This window comes from Astyanax mexicanus, chromosome 10, assembly GCF_023375975.1.
Source record: "Astyanax mexicanus isolate ESR-SI-001 chromosome 10, AstMex3_surface, whole genome shotgun sequence".
Lineage (NCBI taxonomy): Eukaryota > Metazoa > Chordata > Actinopteri > Characiformes > Acestrorhamphidae > Astyanax > Astyanax mexicanus.
This window is the reverse complement of record NC_064417.1, coordinates 31,998,698-32,018,449: the sequence shown is the minus strand read 5'-3', so window position 1 is coordinate 32,018,449 and position 19,752 is coordinate 31,998,698. Positions and strand designations below refer to the sequence as shown.

Here is a 19,752-nt window from a genome sequence, read left to right as displayed (position 1 = left end):
AAGTTTTAATGCTTTATAACTGTATTATAATGATTTATAAATACAGAATTTACAGAAAGTGTTACCTAATTTCTAAAATAGTGCCAAATAATAATTTATTGGTTCATTAAGAGTAGAAATATAAGATGAATGCAAAATGTAGGCTCTTTAATATGATTTTCTTCCACTTCCCATCTCATAACTACAAAGTTAACTTCAGATATAGTCTCTGAGTGTCTGAGTTTGTGCTGGAGGAGATTCAGGGACTCGGTCCAAGTCTGAGTCGGGTAAGCGTGGCGTGGGCTGGGTACTCCCCCACAGAGCTCTCGAGCTGATTTCTGAAATGACCGGAGGGTCCGCTGACCTAATTTCTATCCAGATGGTTTAAATTGAGAGAGCGTCTCAGAGTTGATTAGTGGGAGAGACCCCACTGCTGTGACCATTACATTAACATCCCAGCTTTAGGGGACAATCAGGTGACCCGGGGTACAGGCAGACTGCTGGATTAGTGCTATAATGAAATAAAAGAGTGTAAAATACTCAATAAATGCACTCACTATTGAGGAAAGGTTTATATAGGTAGTGATTAGGACAATTACGAGAGTTATTAATCAGTTAAGTGAGAATAAACTACAATAGAATCAAATATAATCAGATAAATATAGACAAAAATAGAAAAAAAATGCTTTAAATTGTTGCAAGCAATAATAGATTCAATATGTTGGAATGCAAGGAAATGTACAGTAATTACAGTCAGAGAAAGAGTAAGGAAACTCTAGCCAGATGCTAATGTTCACCATCGTTACCACCCTCTGTGCTGTCCACTGTGGGTGGTAATGTCTTCTAAGACGGAAGAAGAACAGGATGAATGAAGGATAATAATAACAAAGATGCAGAGAAACAGAGATACAGGACTACAGTCTGTAATTATATTTTATTTTCATTTTATTTATTTTTTATTATTATTATTCTTATAGATATTATATAATTATTTTATTATTTTAATAGTTTTGTATTTTTGCTTGTCATCTTATTTTGATTTTATTTTATTGTTATTACTATTTTTATTATTATTGCTTTTATTTTTGTTAGTTCATTTATTTACAAGTTAGTTTTAGCTAATTTTAACCCATTTTTGTTGTATTAGTCTTCCTTTCTTTTGATTTAAATTTTTGTCAATTAAACCATACTTAATTATAATCATTAATTTTATTTTTTAAATTTATTTTTATTTTATTATTATTATTATTATTGTTATTATTATTATTGTTATTATTATTATTATTATTATTATTATTATTATTATTATTATTTATTTTTTTATCTATTTTTATATTTTATTGACGGATATTTTACAATAATTCAATTTAGCTCTTATTTTCTCTGTTATGTCAATACCTGTTTCTGTAAATGCTCGGCTACATTGAAAATGAGGGCTGCCCTCAATGTACATCCGAGTTAAAATAAAGGTTGATTGATTGATTGATATAGAATTACAAAATGTTCTAGATTATCAGTAGAGCTGAATAAAGGGTAAACAGTTGTAGCAGGGAGATGGGCTTGCGCTTGATGTTTGTATAAACATTTAAAGTGAATAACAAGTGTCTGAGTGTTCGTTTCATCATTTAGACTAAAGAAACATCTAAAATAAACACACACTTCATGAAATCTCGCTGACTCAAATAAAGTATAGACGTACCGCTCGTTCTACAGTGTTTTTACCCAGGAGCTGCGATTTCACTCAGTAGTTTGGACGCCCTAATGGATTTTGCATCGACTGCTTATTGAGCAGAGTTAGAGCTTCTTTTTCTCCACATACACTCTGCTCTCTCTCACTCAGAGAGAGGGGACTACTCTCTCACCCTCTATTCAAAAAGAGAGACAGAGAGAGGGGACTCCTCTCTTACCCTCTATTTAAAAAGAGAGATAGAGAGTCAGAGGAAAGGGACTTCTCTCTCACCCCTTATTTAGAGAGAGTCATTTTGAAGTGAGTCAGAGAGAGAGAAAGGGAGATAAAAAGTCATGTAAAGAGAGTCAGAGAGAAAGAAAGGGAGAGAGAGAAGGTCAGGGAGAGAGAAAGGGTGAAAGAGAGAGTCAGATAGAAAGAGTAAGAGAGAAAGAAAGGGAGAGAGTCAGAGAAAAGAAAGGGAGAGAGAGTCAGATAGAGAGAGTCAGAGGGCGAGAAAGGGAGAAAGAGAGAGTCAGAGAGAGAGAGAGAAAGGGAGAAAGAGAGTCAGATAGAAATAGTCAGAGAGAAAGAAAGGGAGAGAGCCAGAGAAAAGAAAGGGAGGGAGAGAGTCAGGTAGAAAGAGTCAGAGGGCGAGAGGGGGAGAGAGAGTCAGAGAAAGAAAAAGGGAGAGAGTCAGAGAGAAAGAAAGGCAGAAAGAGAGAGTCAGATAAAGAGAGACAGAGAGAGAAATGGAGAAAGAGAGAGTCAGATAGATAGAGTCAGAGAGAAAGAAAATCAGATACAGAGAGACAGAGAGAAAGAAAGGGAGAAAGAGTCAGAGAGAGAGAAAGAAAGAAAGAGAGAGTAAGGGAGATAGAAAGGGAGGAAGAGAGTAAGGGAGAGAGAGAGTCAGATAGAGAGTCAGAGAGAAAAAAAGGTAGAGAAAGAGTCAGATAGAGAGAGTCAGAGAGAAAGAAAGGGAGAGAGAGTCTGATAGAGAGTCAGAGAGAAAGAAAGGGAGAGAGAGAGTCAGATAGAGAAAAGGAGTGAGTGAGTCAGAGGGAGAGAGTCAGAGAGAGAAAACGAGAGAGAGAGAGTCAGAGAGAGAAAAATATGTAGAGAGAGAGTCAGAGAGAGAGGAAGAGAGGAGTAAGATAGACAGAAAGGGAGAGAAAGAGAGTCAGATAGAAAAAGAGTCAGAAGAGAAAATGGAGAGAAAGTGAGAGAGAGAGAGACTTAGAGCTTTCCACAGTCTGCACAATGCAGCCTAGCAGGTGACGGCAGCTGAACCGTTTCAAAGTGCAGAAATGAAGTTGGCACAGGCAGGGAATTTAATGAGTTGCCTCGGGTTCAGAGGAGAACCACATCACACGTGCCTGCCAGCCAGCGGACACTCGCTACTGGAGTTTACTGGGAATATCTAGGACAAGAATAGACCGCCTCCATTCTCCATCAATGGAAAAAGTGGATGTGAGGAGCTGGGAACGAATGAATAGATGAGAGAAAATGGATGAGGAAAGGATTACCAGGTGACATTATCCAGACAACTGTCAATCACCAGAGATGATAGTGGTTGCTATCACTCGACAAGATCAAGAACTGACAACTGTGACAGAAATGGTCCATTTGACTGACAGACTAAAGGACCAATCAGATGCATTTGTTTTTGCCTTGTCAATATGGTGCTTTAGTGAAAACAGACCTGTGTGAAACAAAGTGCTAAGCTACTCTACACCATTAAGCCTTGTGTACTCTTCATATTCTGTAAAATTCCTTTATTGTAGGGGTCAAAAAATACCTTAAGACAGAAATATCTCTATATTGGCAATGTTTAACTTTTCACATGTTCTCCAGTAGTTAGTCTCAAGTAACTTTAGTCATATTAAGCCATATTCAGACCAGTTTTAATTAACTTAACTTTAGTCATAGAATTAGGTTTAGGTCCTTCAGTTGCATTTGATAGACATATAGTTGAATGTTAGATGGATGTCAGATGAGCATCTACTAGGCGTTTACAATGGACCATCCAAATAAAGTGATACCATTCATTTTTGTACGGAATGTCAGGAAAATGTATGCTTGATCCTTTCAGTATTAGAAGTCTCAGCAAACTGGCTGGATGGGAGGGGCTACTCCATTTAATCACTGCTGTCACCTTCAAAACAAAAACAATGTGATGAAAACTAGCCTTATACCACAATTATAGTGGGCTGTGCTACACAATGATTAAGCTACCTAAAGCTGCAAAAATCATGGATTTGTGTGTTTGTACATCTTTTAACAGCAGATTTACCACAATCTGAAGTATCTTAACCCTACAAAATTAAGCTACATGCCTGCCGGAGTGCCTCTGTACTTCAGAAAAAAAAGAAAACAACAAAAAAAACAAACACAAAAACTTTTTTTCCACAAAATCTAATGGAATATTTACTTAGATGATTAACTAACATTCTAACTAATTTAAGTTTAGTCATATAATTAGGGTTACGTCTTGTAGAGAATCATTTCAATTCAATCATTTACAGTAAAGTTGCATTTGATTGACATACAGTTGAATGTTAGATGGGATGTCAGGTGAGCATCTACTGGGCATTTATAAAGAACCATCCAAATATGGTTGATCCTTTCAGTATAAGAAATCTCAGCAAACTGGCTGGATGGGAGTGGCTACTCCATTTAATCACTGCTGTCACCTTCAAAAAGCTGCAAAAAAATCCTGGATTTGTATGTTTGTACATCTTTTAACTATAACTATAACTTTAACTATACCATACAAAATAAAGATACACGCCTGCTGGAGTACCTCTGTACTTCAGAAAAAAACACAAACTGATTTTCTACAATATTTGACGAAATAATTTCTTGTCAATATGTACAGGATTAATATAAACCAAAGTCATATATTTATGACTTGTTTTACAAAAGATTCAAGAAACTCTATTTTTATAATAATTACTTTACCCACCTCCCACCCTAAACCTAATCCTGTACAAATAAGGCTTTAGATTCTGCTATACATCAGGAGATCCGTCTGCCAGTGCGGTGGGCTATACCCCTATACTGTACATAACCTCAGTGAGAAGTAGGTTCTCTTCCTGTCTCCCTCTGAGGTAAATTGGAGCGATATCATGAGAGACAGAGTCTCCAGGGTCCCATTAACGTGTACAGGACATCTCATCACCAAACAGAGCAGCTTAAAGATCAGCTGGTGTAGCATGTTACACCTGCTGCCGGCGACGGGTAAAAAAGGACCCGCGGCCTTTCTTTATTCCTTTCTTTCTTTTTTTACATTTCTGCCCCAATTTCTATATTTATCCATCCACACAATTCAGAAGAGAGAGAGATGAATTAGACAGTGATATAGAGAGATGGTGTGAAGAAGTGATACATTCCTAGACATTTGGAAAGAATGGCAGAGAGGCGGATGGAGGGATGAGAAATTGGGAAAGCGACAGATGGATTGAAAACACTTGACTCTAATTTCAACTTCTGAAGATCTGCTAATGCTAAAAGTTCAAATATAGATAGATACTAGATAGATAGTAAAAGATAAAACAAAACAAGACTCTGCACACTTACGCCTGAAATGAGAAGAAAAAGGGAAATAGAGAAAGAGATGTAGAGATAAATAGATAGATATGAGAAGAGATGTAGATAGATAGATAGATAGATAGATAGATAGATAGATAGACCTGATTGTCATTCCATTGTTTTAAAAATCTGACTCTAGTTTCATCTTTTAATGATCTGCTAATCATATTTTTCACATGATAGATAGATAGATAGATAGATAGATAGATAGATAGATAGATAGATAAAAATATAACACTCCATCCACTCACACCTGAAATGACAAGAAAAAGGGAAATAGAGAGAGAGAGAGAGAGAGAGAGAGAGAGATGTAGATAGATAGATAGATAGATAGATAGATAGATAGATAGATAGATAGATAGATAGATAGATAGATAGATAGATAGAAACACCTGATTGTCATTCCATTGTTTTAAACATCTGAATCTAGTTTTATCTTTAAATGATCTGCTAATCCTATTTGTCACATAATAGATAGATAGATAGATAGATAGATAGATAGATAGATAGATAGATAGATAGATAGATAGATAGATAGATAGATAGATAGATTGTTTTTGATTGAGTTTTCTTTATCTGCTTAGAGGAAAATCAGATTTTTTGTTTTAGGGACTGAGGGATTAGACCATCCAAGAAATGAGGAGAGTATGGGAAATAGAAAGAGAGAGAGATAGAGAGAGAGGGGCAGAGAGAGAAGTAGAGATATAGAGCGAGTGAGAGAGAGAGACATAAAGAGAGACTTAATCAGGCAGTCCCAGAGCGAGCGGTGTCCCGCTGCATTGTGGGAAAGGCTGCACGCTTTGAAGTGGCCTTTCTTTCTCTAACAGAAGACGCTACTGAAGGGTGTGGAGTCCGCTAATACCCCTCCACACTGAGCCCCGGTTCCAGCACTGTGTTCCATTGTTACCAGTCAGGACTACAAAGTGCAGCGAGGCACAGTTCCGGAAATTACTCCATCCACCAGAGACAAACAGCGCAAGTCTCCATTACAACCCGGCCTGTAATGCACTCTAATAGCCATGTAATGAGTCCGGTATCTCTGTAACACTGTCTGTGTCGCCGGCGTTTCCCTCTCAATGTCATCGCCTGCTTAAGCCTTCTGGACTTTTCACAGCCTGCCGATTCATTAGGGGGGTGGGCTTTTGCAGAATCTCCTTATTTCTGACTGTGAATGAGGACGCAAAGCCGTTCCATTCGGCGGAAAAGGAAATATTGCATTCACAAAATGTTCTCTGAGTTCTGGGGGAAGTTCTCATGAATAGCTAGCACACAGTAGACCAGCCCTCGGAACAGCAGAGAACCACCCACAGTCAAAAACAGGGGGAATCGTATGGAAAACTCTGACCTGGAGAGACTTAAAGTGAATCTTTTGTTCCTAAGCTCATATTGGCAGGTGTGTTTGAATTAGAACTAATCAGAATTAATTCCATTTCTTTATATTTAAAGACCGTCCACCAGTCTAGTCACTGGTGACACTGATGGATGCTTTCCTTCACCCAACAGAGATCCAATCACCCATCATCCAGCATATCCTACACACCCTGGATTAGTTACCCACTCTCTTTTACTGGCCATATTGATATTTACACAGGCTCTAACTAGCTAACTAAATTTTGTAATTACTTCCATTGCTGTTTTACTGCTACTATCACTCACTGGGGGTGTTTTATGGATTTTTAAAGAGGTATAAACCCCCTGATTTTTGCTGACTCCAACCTCAGCTCAAATTTGAAAAAGGCAAAAAAGTTGGATGGGTAGTTTGGGAGGGGCACTGGGTGATGTATGGGTTTAGAGGCAGGGCAGACGGGAGAGCTGGTTTCTGTAAATATGTAGTTACTGCTGTAACTACATTTGATTTGATTCGAGACCACTCACGTTGCCATGTGTTGTCACAGACATGATCCACTTAGCACAATGATTTAGCAAGCTACTTCAAACTATATGTTACTTTTCTTTCAAATTTCAAAGTTCCTGTATATGTCAGAACCAAACTGCTGAGAGTATAATCTGAATGCAGGAGGGACCAAAAGTTCACAGAACAGAAGTTGGCGACCTCAAACAATCAATCATTTTTTTGGAGCAGTCAGATTAAAATGTTGGGTCTATTAACTAAATCAACTTAATCTGCAGAAAGACTGAGCACTGAGTACACTTGGCACTGAAATGGGATGCACCACACACATTACACATTACATCCAATCCCGACCACATTTCACAGCACATGACATTTCCAGGAAGCAGATCACCTGAGTACTAGCCACATGGTTTTAGCCCCATATATAAGGGTCTCTTTTGCTCACAGTCATTGCGTTATCCTATTTTCTGTGTTTATATCTCGCGTTGACCTTGTTTTGTTCACCGACTTTGATTCCTGCCTGCCGTTTGATATTGCCTGGCCGTGTATTGACCTCTGGACAGTCTATCTATCCTGGTATGATATTTCTTTGTTACTGCTGTTAGCCATTGTTGATCCTTTTCCGTTTGAACATCCCTTTGCCTGAAATCTGCCCAGCCATGACAATCATATTGGCTGATTACACCTGGCTTTGGAAAGTCCAGAAATCATGTGAAGTATGTATGTAAATAATTTTTCAAATTAATTAAGACATTATCTTACATTTCTTAGAAAAGGAGTAGTTGGTTTTCGCTTCATTGCCTGCTAGTTAAAACCCAAGGCTGCATGGGTGGGGTGGGGTGGGATTGGATACACCTTACGCTTATAGGACTGTATACAAATGTTAATTTGTGCAATTTTAGTCTATTTGCAATAATGAAAGACTTTGATTCTCACTGGGAGAGAAAGAATCAGAGAGAAAAAGGAGCCAAATGGAGGCAAGAGAAGAAATAATGCAGTGCAAACCTTGCGTGAACCTTCATGAAATTTTCAGCAGCGCATGCACACACCTCTCCAATACGTGCCAGAAAAAAAATATGAATTTGGCCACATGTGTGAAAATGCCTCCTTATTAAAGCTGCATGCATCATACATAAAAGATGTGATTAAAAATATTTATATGATGTCCTGTGGGTTGCGAGGTATTGCACTGAGGGATATGAGCTTCACCCTGGGATATTACTGCGCTGGAAGAGCTTCAACCCTGAGAATAGAAACCAGCTGAAATATACAGCCAGGAAATCCACAGCTCACCCCTTAACCCCGCTGGCCCACTCAGAGACCGGGTTAGAATAGCTGATTAACACCCCCCAGTGGGGTGGAGGGTGGGCTGTGTGGTTCAGTTAGTGACTGATATGGATTATTTCTCCATCCATTCACCCACCCATTCATCCCTCAACTCAATCAGCCATTCATACCATCATTCACACCATTCCTCCACTCATACATTCATTTATATTGTCATTCATTTTTCCACCTGTACACCAATCCATTCATCATGTCACTTATTCATTAAATTATCCATACATCCATACATTTGTCTCACCATTCTTTCCGCAACCCATCCATTCCAATCATCCTGCTGTTAATTCCGACATTCAGTTATCCACCATTCATTCTTCATTCCATCCATGCATCAATCCATCATCCATTCATCCCACCAATCATCCATGTTGAATCTGTTCATCCATCCCAACACTAATCCCTTCACTAATTCTTCTCTTAATCCATCCACTAATCCATCCTATCATTCCACCAATCACTCCCCTGCCCATTCACCCACTTATTCATTCCATCATTTATTCCTCAACCCATCCATCCATCCATCCATCCATCCATTTATCTGTTTACTGTGCCATTCATACCTTTTATTCCACCAGTCATATTACTCCACTTATTTATCCATCCTTCCATCCATCTACAGGTAATTCACTAATTTAAACGATCCATTCCAATCATCCTGCCATTAATTCATCCATCCAGTCATCCACCGTTCATTATTTATCCCATCCATGCATCTATCTATAATGCATTTATCCCACCAGTCATCCTTTAGTCTTCACTTTATCCGTACATTCAAACATCTATTTAATCTATTCATCCATCCCAACACTCATCCTTTCACCCATCAATCTACCCAAAATCCATCTATGAATTCCTCCTCACATTCCACCACTCACTCCTCATACATCAGAATGCAGAAAATGGCATCTAGAATTTATGTTTACCAGTCAATCAAACAGCAGCTTTGCACTGCCTACTGAACTGAAATGATAAAAAATCAGCACAATCATCTAAAAACAGCCAAACAATTCAGCTAATTTCTTTCTTAATGCCAAGTATTTTTTCCCATCATGTTATGAGTTTATTTTGCTGCCTAGAAATTTGTAAAATACGACTATAAACAATGTATATAAAATAAAAAACAAATGTTAAACAAATGATTACATTGCAATAATCATTAAATTCAATACAATAAATGATTTATTTATTTACAGACTAAATCTCGATGTAATTTCATACAGAAAACAGTCCATATGTTTTTTTTTTTTCCTATCAATAGAACATAATTCAGGTTTGAAAGGTAAAAATTATTTAGTTTAATGCTCATGTTTAAAAATAAATGTATACATTCTCTTAATAATAACTTGCACTAATCTTAATTGTTTGACCTTTTTATATAACATTATTATTTTGAAGATATTAAATGTTGTCCCAATACTGATGATGTATCCTGTACCTAACACCTGAAATTACACAGCCTGGAGGGCCCAGCTCAGCCTCTTCACCTACATCCCAATCAACCGCCACATTGTGATATATATATATATATATACATAGGTTACAGTAAACCAACATGCATTCCTGACACCTCGAGGGTTAATGTAGCTTCAGTGCACCATGACCTTCAGCACTTGCTGGTCAACTGTTGGGATTGGGTTTAACAGCAGCGGGCTCTGGGTAAGATATTCAGTTGTTAGCACGTTGGCCTCTGACATGTTTTTCTGCATTCTGCACTAGACTAGTCTCCAGAAGACAGGTCTGAACCAGGCTGCTGAATGAATCTGAAAAGCCCAAAAAGCTCCGGCTGCATAAACCCAGTGTTTTTCTCTCCGCGATCAGGAACCTGGTACTTTTTTGCAGGCAACACAGGGATTGCCCTGTTTTACAAGCAGCCCAGGCACCCGCGGTGCAGTCACTCAAACACCGGCTCGACTCGCCGGCGAATTCTCCGGGAGCGGGCCAAAGCAATTACAGGGAGGCTGGGCACCCCCAACACCACCCCCCCCCCCACTCTCTCTCATAGCTCGTAATAAAGCCTCGCCTTCTCAACCAGATGAAACGTGTTCCTGTTTCCCCACAACCTCGGCACTCGCTGGGTGCTCAGTGGAGCACTGTGGCTTCATTAGTCCCTACAAGCCCAGGACTCCGCCCACAAACACCAAGGAAATGGCGTTGTGCATGTCGAACAGCCGAGGCTAAAGCTAACCGCTAATCTGCTGCTTTTGGGTGGATGCTTCAGGGATGAGAGAGATGATCTGTTTGATGTGTTACACTATACAGTATGAACTAAGGTAATTGGACACCTGATCATTCAAAGGTATTAATAGGCCTGTCACAATAAGATTTTTTGGTGGACAATATATTGTCTCAGAAAATATATTGCGATACACAATATTTTTGTAATTTTAAGACTATTAAATGCCACTGAAATAATGATAAAAGAATAAACAACAAAATTTAAATGAATCATTTATTATAATTAGTTTGGACATTATATACTTGTTTCTTTACCTATGTTAGTCCACACTGTGTGTATGGAGTCACAGTTACTGAAGCATGACTGGATAAAATACTGTTCACTGTTATATATGTCAACAAATATACAAATAAACACAATAGACGATATCACGATTATCAAAAATTATTGAGGTCATGTTTCTTTACTGTACGATAAATTGATATTGCAATTATTGTGACAGGCCTAGATATTAATAAAGAGTTTATCATGCATTTGCAGAAATAACTGTCTCTTCTCTCCAGGAGTGTGAGTTTAAATAGTGTGAAAAGTGAAGTTGAGATATTGGATGATCACTATTCACCATTCCACATCATCATGCCTCACTCTCTAACTCTCAATCTTAATCCCAAGTATCAAGTACTGGATGAAAGTTGAAGCTCTATCATTCTAGAGAACACAGTTCCACTGCTTTATAGCTCAATACTGGGGGCATGGTGCCAATACGTTCCAACTGGTGCCAAATGCTTATCTGAACCAAATTAGAAAAAAAAAAGTAGACCACAGTAGGAACATGCAAAGACCTGCAACCAGGACCTTAAGACCTGCAACACATCCCCAAAAAGTTGTGACATTAAAGAATTGACCAGTGAGTAATGGCACCATTCTTTCAAAAAAACAAAAAAAGTGGTTAATGCAACTCTGTACTGTAATGTTTGATTAATCTTTTTTATGGAGACATGTGATTATAATCGATTGATATCACCCATTTGAAATCAGCCAAGTCATATTAATGTATGTATACCCTCATTATTGGCCTTAAGATGGCCCCGTACCAACTTTTTTGGGCTGTGATGTTGGTCTGAAGTACCTGTTCCTTTTTTTCTAATTTGGTTCAGATAAACATTGGCACCAAATGATTCGATGCTCTAAGGCTTTCTAAGCATTGAGCTATGAAACAGTGAAACTGTTTGGGTATGATGAGGTGATCATCCAACATGATGCATTTCTCTGAAAATTAAGTTGACTAAAAAAAAAAAAAAAAAAAAAAACATGAAACACTTTTTTTTCCTCCATTTTTCATACTGCTCTAACATTTTTTTTTCAGATTTTTGGATTGTATAATTCATTATTCATATGATCCTCTCAATTAAAGTAAATGGCATTAAACACAAAATTCTCGTCCTTCTTTAAAATGATGTTAGAAGAGGCTAAACGTCAGAAAATCACTTTTTATATCCATTCCTTCAGCCCAGGCAACACATCATTCCAACTGTGTTTGTCACATCATCCAAATGTCAGCACTAACAGAGGATCTCATGCTAAAGTAACGAGATTGTATCGATGATACGGCTGATATCTGCTGGAGCTAATGGAAAAGAGCTAATAATATTCAGTAAGTGCCACTCTGATAAATCACACCTTCGCTGAGTGAGGACCAGCCTGCCAGGAGGTGGCAGCGCCACGAGACTGCAGCGTTCTGACAAGCTGTTCACGGAGTTAATGACATTAGACGGCCTCAGAGTAGTGCTAGTCTGATTTAGCTTGGGGTTCGACTCCTCCGTTCCTCTGTATCTACTGCTCCCCGCAGCTGAGAGAGATATTCTGTGATATAAAACGGCTAAAAACACCCAGTTAACACGTGTTAAGATTACCTAGAGAGAGAGAATGTTTAATGATGCTTGTTCTACCATTTATGATGAACCCGGTGATGATGAGCCGCGAGCTACGATGAGATACAGCCCTTTTGGGAAATCAGGACGAGTTTCTCGCAGGAAAATTGCGTGTGACATCCACCAAATGCTCAGATCAGCACCGGCGCCGAGATCGAGAACAAAGTGAGATAAGCTCGAAGATTTCCCATAATTAGAAAGGAAAAAATGAATCACACTAAAGATCGGTATAAAACGAGAACGTCTGCAAATTGCACTCAAGAGCCGAAGCGAAATGGGTTTTCAGATCTTCGGGAAAGTGTCTTATCAGACCTGAGGCCAGTGGAAACGGTAAACAGCAGTAAACTCAGTCTTCCAGACTTCTGTTTTTAAACTAAATTGCAATTTTACCTTAAAAAGAAAGCCAATTAAGCTCCTCAACTCTTGCGTGAAGTGACCTTTGATTCTCTTCTGAGTGATGTACAAGAAAATCCACTTATAGTTTCCAGAAAGTTTGAAAAAGAGAGATGTATGAGTGGGGAGAGTCATCCAAAGGTGCCACAGAATGAGTTTATTGACTATTTAAATAGATGCTTGATGTATAAATCTTTCATGACTTTTTGCAGTGAAAAAATGCTCACATACAGTTTCACACATGAAAAAAAAAACAACACTGACAGTGATTTTTCACAGTTAGATAAGCTCTCGGAAAATCTGATCCACATAAGAAGATCTGCATAAACTGAAAACATTTGCAAGTTAAACAAAAGAGCTGCAGTAAAAAATGCTTTAACTGAGGCCAGAAGAAACAGTAAACACTAAAAAAACGAGTCTGTTTAAAAACAGAATGCTTAATTTTACCATAAAATAAAATCCACTAATTAAGTATCTCTAACTTTTGCGGCGTTGACTGACCTTTGACTTTGAGGCATTTAGTTTCCAGAAAGTTTGAAAAGAGAAAAAAAAAATAGGAGTGGAACAAATCATCCAAAGGTGCAATAGAATGAATTTACTGATCATTTTGGGATATGGACCACACCTCAGTTATTTTGACTCTCCTCCCCCTTAGTCCTACTGCATATGTACTGTACCTCCCAGTCGCACCTAACCTTTGTTACTATCGACCTCACACCCACCACCACCCTGTCACCTTCCTGATCTATATTACTCACCTAGTCGTTGGGGGGGGGGACCAGGCTTTAGAACCTTCTCAAAACCATACTGAACTGTGCCCAAGCAATCTATAAGCATCACTCATGGCGCGTTTCCACCGCTGCTGGTGCCAAGTTCCTAAATGGTTCTGTGCTTTTCCACCACAAAATCAGAGGTTCTCAGACAGAAAAAATTAGTGTTCTGTCCTGGCCCCACAATCTTGCTGGTCTGGAACCAGCAAATTTGTGACATGAGCGGCCAAAGGGCGGGGCGTTCAAGCATTAAAGTTATTGACAAACCTTACCGCCACTTCTGTTTCCTGTTTGTGGAACACGCCCACATTCACATACTGTACCTAGTAAGGGATTTCTATAAGCAGTGAAAACTGAAAACACAGGCTGGTTCTTAAAGATTTGAAAGAAAAGAGGTATCAGTCGTGGTCCCTTATAGCAAATTATAGCATTTAAGTTTTAATTTGATGTAGACCTAGTAAGTTCTCTCATGATTTCTTGAACTAATCATTGCATTTCCCCTAGAAGGGCTTTCTCTAGTAAGTAGGGTTTATGTCAATTTTAGGGATGTAAATATAAAAAAATCAAGACTGTGATGTAACAGTTTTGTGGTTTTGAAACTGGCTCAGTTTTGGTTCTGCTTATTTTTAATTTGGAGAAGAAACAGCAATGTTTAAAGTTCACAATTCAACACTACCATATACAAAACACTCTTTTTTCCAACTATACCATAATAAATAAATATAGTTTCCCAATATTGTAAGATACCTATAGAGAGCTTGTAAAATGTATGGTTTCTTTTAAAACATCATACTTTTTAAGCTTTAAAAATGTGATTCACATTCACAATATTTCAGAGGAATTATTGTGGGTCTTCTATTATATGAGTAAGCTGTTTTTCAGAGTTACGTTACATAATGTGTGCCTGCTAATGTAGTTAGCCAGTTTATAAACACCACAGAATTGTTTTATACTAATCAGTAAATAACTAATAAAATAATCTAATAATCTAAAAAAGAAGATAATGACCAACTAGAGCTGTTTTTTTTTTTTTTTTTTTTTTTTTTTTTTTTTAGTTAATAAAAAAACGTAAAACATCAAGCCAATCTTAATAATTGCTATTCGTGAATGTTCATGCACTAGACTTCAGGGAGCTTCAGGTAAAACCAATATATGGTCAGATATTATCGATCATTTTCGAAAGTTTTTGTAACAGGCTTCTTCTTTTTTTTAAACTGCAACTCTTTTTTTTTCTCCCAATATTGAACCTTAGTCCAACATAATTATGTATATTATTTTTCTATTGCTTTAATACTATATTGAGTATATTGACAATATTTGTGTTTTACACTACCCACTGTATCTACTGACCTGTCTCACTGCTCATCATTTCAATAAACAAAAAGTTCTTCTTAAAAAAAATATTTTACTATTTATGGTTTTCCCCCATTATTTCTGAAAATATTTAGTGATATTTTTAAACTACACTTTGATTTGTATTGTTAGGTACCGTAAATTCTATTTACAATGTATAATTTATTACAGAATACCAAACAACATAAATAATTGATGCATAAACAGATGCTAAAGTCTAGGGACAGGAGTTGAAGACACTTCTTTAAGATGTAAGTAAGTAAAAGACTGAATGATTTTCTTGGCCAGAGCAGAGTGTAACTGGTATCTTACCACACGCTGAACGAGATAAAGTGACCTGAGTTGTATTTCCAGCCTCAAAGCAATTACTCCATTGGCGAAGTGCTCTTTTTTCCCTTGCTCCATCCTTTGTAATTGTCTCTAGCCATGAAGTGGGTATCTCTCACGGGCAATCTAGCGTAGCTCCCTCATCGTGCTGACCACTTAGGGCGAGCACATGTTCTCCAGCTTCCACAATACAAATGGCCCAATCTCCGCCCCCAAAGAGAGGATCTCAATCGAGTACTCCACTGCGGAAGACATTAGCCATGTTTGCCACCTTAGCCTGGGCTCTTGAGCTGGTAATAGCAAGTGTGTGTGTGTGTGTAGTAAGTGTGTGTGTGTGTGTACAAACTATACAATCCAGCCCTCCCTTGGTTGAACACTGGAGAGCAGTGGGTGATGCTGGTTAGTTATCCCGAGCTGGGGGGGGTTGGTGCGGTACCTGTGATGGGTAATGAAGCCCGCGGGGCTGGGCCTGGTAGGCCGGGCTTCTCGTCTGATTACAGACCCTAATAGGTCCACAGGGTTCAATCAGGCCACACAGACTCATACTGAGAACTGGATACAATGGGAAAGTATTGAAGTAAACACTATTCCATTCCACCCCTGAGACCCCCGCTTCAAACCACAGCACGCTAATGATGGTGGCGCATAACCAATGCAGCGGGGGGGTATAGCTAACACAGGCTCACATACAAATGAGCATGGGGATGAATAAAAATATGTAGGTATATACATAAAAATAAAAGCTTGCAGGTGAATTTACATGAGAAAAAGTCTGGAAAATATACGACAAATCTAAGTATGTGAGTCTAATTATGTGTTCTTGGAAATAATATACAACCAGCATATGGTTGGAAGACTGGATGAAAAAGAATCTTGTATTTTAAACTGAATACAGATTTTAAAGCAGATTTCTCATTGTTTTAAAATACATAAATTATATGAGGCTGGTTTGAATTGAGTCTTAATTAGATTAGCCCTCTAGATAAAGCAAATAAGAGCATTTTGAAGCCACAGATAAAGCCACAAAAGGTGAAAAAAGAAGCAATTTTCCAGTATAATAATGTATAATAATAATAGACATGCAATGTGAATTTGTATATTTTCCTTTTTTGTGCAAAGAAAAACCCTATTCTTTACAAAATATTGCCACATATGCAAAATTCCCACATTCTACAGTTTATAGTCATTAGTCTTAACTGACTTTGAGCACAGATTTACACTATATAAACTGCTCCTATGCAATCAATCAAACCCTCACCCCAAAGAAATCATTTATTGTGGAAAAGCAAAACCTTCACCTCCAAATATGTTTAAATCTAGAGGCCTTAAATGTCGAGCTCCTCAAAATGTGTTGTACTGAATATCTATGCAATTCTACTATAAAAAACCTAGAGTTTGAACATTGTATTTGCACAATGTGTTTTAAATATAAAAAAAGTTTAAAAAGGGCTGCTTTAAGCTGGTTTGTGTTTTAAACAACAGTTTTGGAAGAAGAAATGCTTGGAAAAGGAGCATGCTTATATTTGCAGAATTTTCAAAAGATCATTTTTTCAGCAGATAATTTTTGTTTTATGTTTGCCCTTTAAAAAGCCCTAAAAAGTTGATTACTATGAATTTTAACTTTAATAAATGGACACAATCCACTGCTTTTTTTTTTTTAAATTGCCCTTAAACTGAAAACATGAAGGTAGGTTAATTTTAGGTTTTGTAATAGCTGTTAAAAAAAGGTGATACCACACTCCTCCACCTCCTCCACCTGCTTCTCCTCCACCACCTCCAACCCAACACACACTTTCTTTCACTATCTGTTTTTGTGCTGTTTACTCGTCCCGGTTTCCCGTCTCCCCTGCTTTCAGTTTATTTTTAGGTGTCGAGGGGGTTCCTGCCATCAAACTGCAGCAAGACAGCAGCCAGAACTCAAAGCCAAAACACTGCTAACTTCTCCAGACGCCGCCGCCTGTGTGCTCAGCCGCGTAATAACGCACTGAAGTCGCAAAAAAAAATCTATTTAGCCTCACGCCTCGGCTGTGCTCGCGAATTCCGGGCCGGCGACACGCCGTACACCCGGCTGGACGTGGATAAAGACGTTAAAGAGACGTCACGGTGGCGCGTGCACTCTAATAACTCTACACGGCGTAATCCAGATGGTACAGTAGGTTATTATCTGATGTATTAATTGCGCTTGCTTTAGCTGTGATTCGCACAGTGGGGAGCTGTGCAGCATGTAATTGCATGTTGCCAGGCGTGGAAAGCTGTACGTGAAGGCGGCATAAATTATGCGTAGCAGTTGCTACGTTTAGGCTCAGATGCTCACAACATAGTTATCAATTCAAAAACATAAAACAGCGCATTTACGTACATGAAAAAAATGTACATGAAAAGGACTTCTTAAACTGAAATCATTGGTGTGGTCCTACACACAAAAGCAGTGAACGATTTCTGTAAAAAAAAAACTACCAGATAAAGTAAATGACCTTCATGATCTGGTTACAGTGGATCCAGCAAGTGAACAGTTAATAGTGCAAGACTCTAAGGTCTAGTGTTCTCACACTAGGCACGGTTCGGTTGAATTGTGCTGAAGCACGGTTTTTCCTTCTCCGCACCCTCCTGCTGGCCTGCACTCACACTGCGTTTAAACAATCCGTGCCCAAGCAGTTTTACGTCACTCACTGCTCAGTGGGATTGAAGGCGCTGTCCTGAATTCAGCACCCCCGCCATGAAAAGCACCCTGTCTCGGGAGTGTGTCTTCTTAATAAAAGCGGAGATAGTCTGGTTTAACTTACTTTGAAATACATGCCAAAAGTCAGGGTTCTCTCAGTCGCGGTTGCATACATAGTGACATACATACATGACATGTGCTACCAAGAGCTGATGTTTTTCCTGGAGAGGTTGCTGAATTTGGCACCACCATGTTTGCTTACAGGAACGTCGCAGGTCTAATATTATCTTGTTCTGTGCTTGGACGTGGCATGCTCACCAGATGGGACGCCATATTAAACAGCAAGTGAACAGTCTGTTAATAAAGTTTGCATGTTGAAGCAAAACCCCCAAAAAATTACAGGTTTAGGCACCTGTGACACGTGTACCTACCAAAAGTGTTTCAAGGAAGGAGAACTGCTGAACGATGAACTGGCAATAGGATCACTGATGCCCAATCAGGAGCATCTTAAAATAATTGCTGAGGCAATTGCTGTTGTTGTCGCCCTGATTTCACACAATTAGCATCAGTTAGCATGGTAACTAGAGAAATAGAGCATAATAGCTGACTTAATGTGAAATGAACTGTGAGCTTTCACAATAGCTACTAGCTTTGTTCAGCATTACTTTGCATTGCTTTTGCATGCTGGCTACTGAAGTGTTAGCACGCTGGCTACAAATGCCATTCAGTATTGATACAAAAGCATTAGCACACTGGCTACAGATGCCATAAGCATGACTGCTACTGACTGATGGCCTCATCCCACATCTCTTCCATGGAGTTAGCACGCTGGCTTCCAGCCTCCTGCAGTGTTAGCAAGGCTCTCCCACCTCCCGACCCCAAGTACATACAGCTAACCATGCTGAGAAAAGTGGACCCAACCACTGGAACAGTTCCATACCCTTCATGCTCAGAACCATTCTGTCCTTCTGGGAAAAAAAAATAAATGGCCACTGATGTTCATTGAAGGGTCTGCAGTAATGTTACCAGATAGCACAAAACACCTTCAGAGATCCTGTAAAGTGTTGTTGTGCAGATGTTTAGATTAAAGGTTAAAGTTTGGAGGTAGAAGACACAGCTTCATTAATAACAGCTATTAGGTCAAACCAAGCTAAAGATCACTGTTCTCCTTCAGCAGGGTCTCCTCGCTTTAATGTACTGAAGCAGTCTCCAGATCGGAGGAGGTGAAGCACATCACAGAGCCCGCCATCTGCCCGTCGCCCGGCCCAACACTGCTGTAAACCACAAACCCGGCGGAAATTTCAAAAAGCCTGTCACAACATCACAGTGACACAGATGGCGGGGTTTGTTCTTCTGTCTGTGTGTGTGTGTGTGTGTGTGTGTGTTGTCTGAGTACAGCGAAGGCAGCTGTGTTATAAAAAGATTCTTCTGAAATTAAATGTAGTGTAAGTAAGAGAGAGAAAGAGAGAGAGAGAGAGAGAGAGAGAGAGAGAAATTTGTGACTAAAATCAGAAAAGAAGGATAACTATTTAAGGAGAACTCTAGTGTGTAATAAACTGTGGGTGTATTGAAACATGGTTTTGAGTACAAACTTTTGTTGAATAGCCCACCTCTGCTTAACCCCAGTTTTTTTGAAATACAGCGCTTTTAGCTGATGCTCCCAACAGGCTTACAATACTAGCAATAGGGGCATAAAATTGCCCAT

The 19,752-nt window shown here is 38.8% G+C and overlaps 1 protein-coding gene across 3 annotated transcripts in view; it reads right to left on the bottom strand.

The window, feature by feature from the left end:
- lingo2 (leucine rich repeat and Ig domain containing 2) overlaps nucleotides 1-19,752 on the bottom strand; it is a 511,589-nt gene that overhangs the window by 45,379 nt on the left and 446,458 nt on the right. Inside the window, exon 1 of one of the 3 annotated variants that reach the window (XM_007245530.4) lies at nucleotides 15,374-15,689. The exons of the other annotated variants lie outside the window; for them this stretch is intronic. Coding sequence (XP_007245592.3) covers nucleotides 15,374-15,466 — 93 coding nt within the window. The 5' untranslated portion in view covers nucleotides 15,467-15,689. Of the gene's footprint in view, nucleotides 1-15,373; nucleotides 15,690-19,752 lie in introns of those variants that run through there. 3 annotated transcript variants of the gene reach the window in all.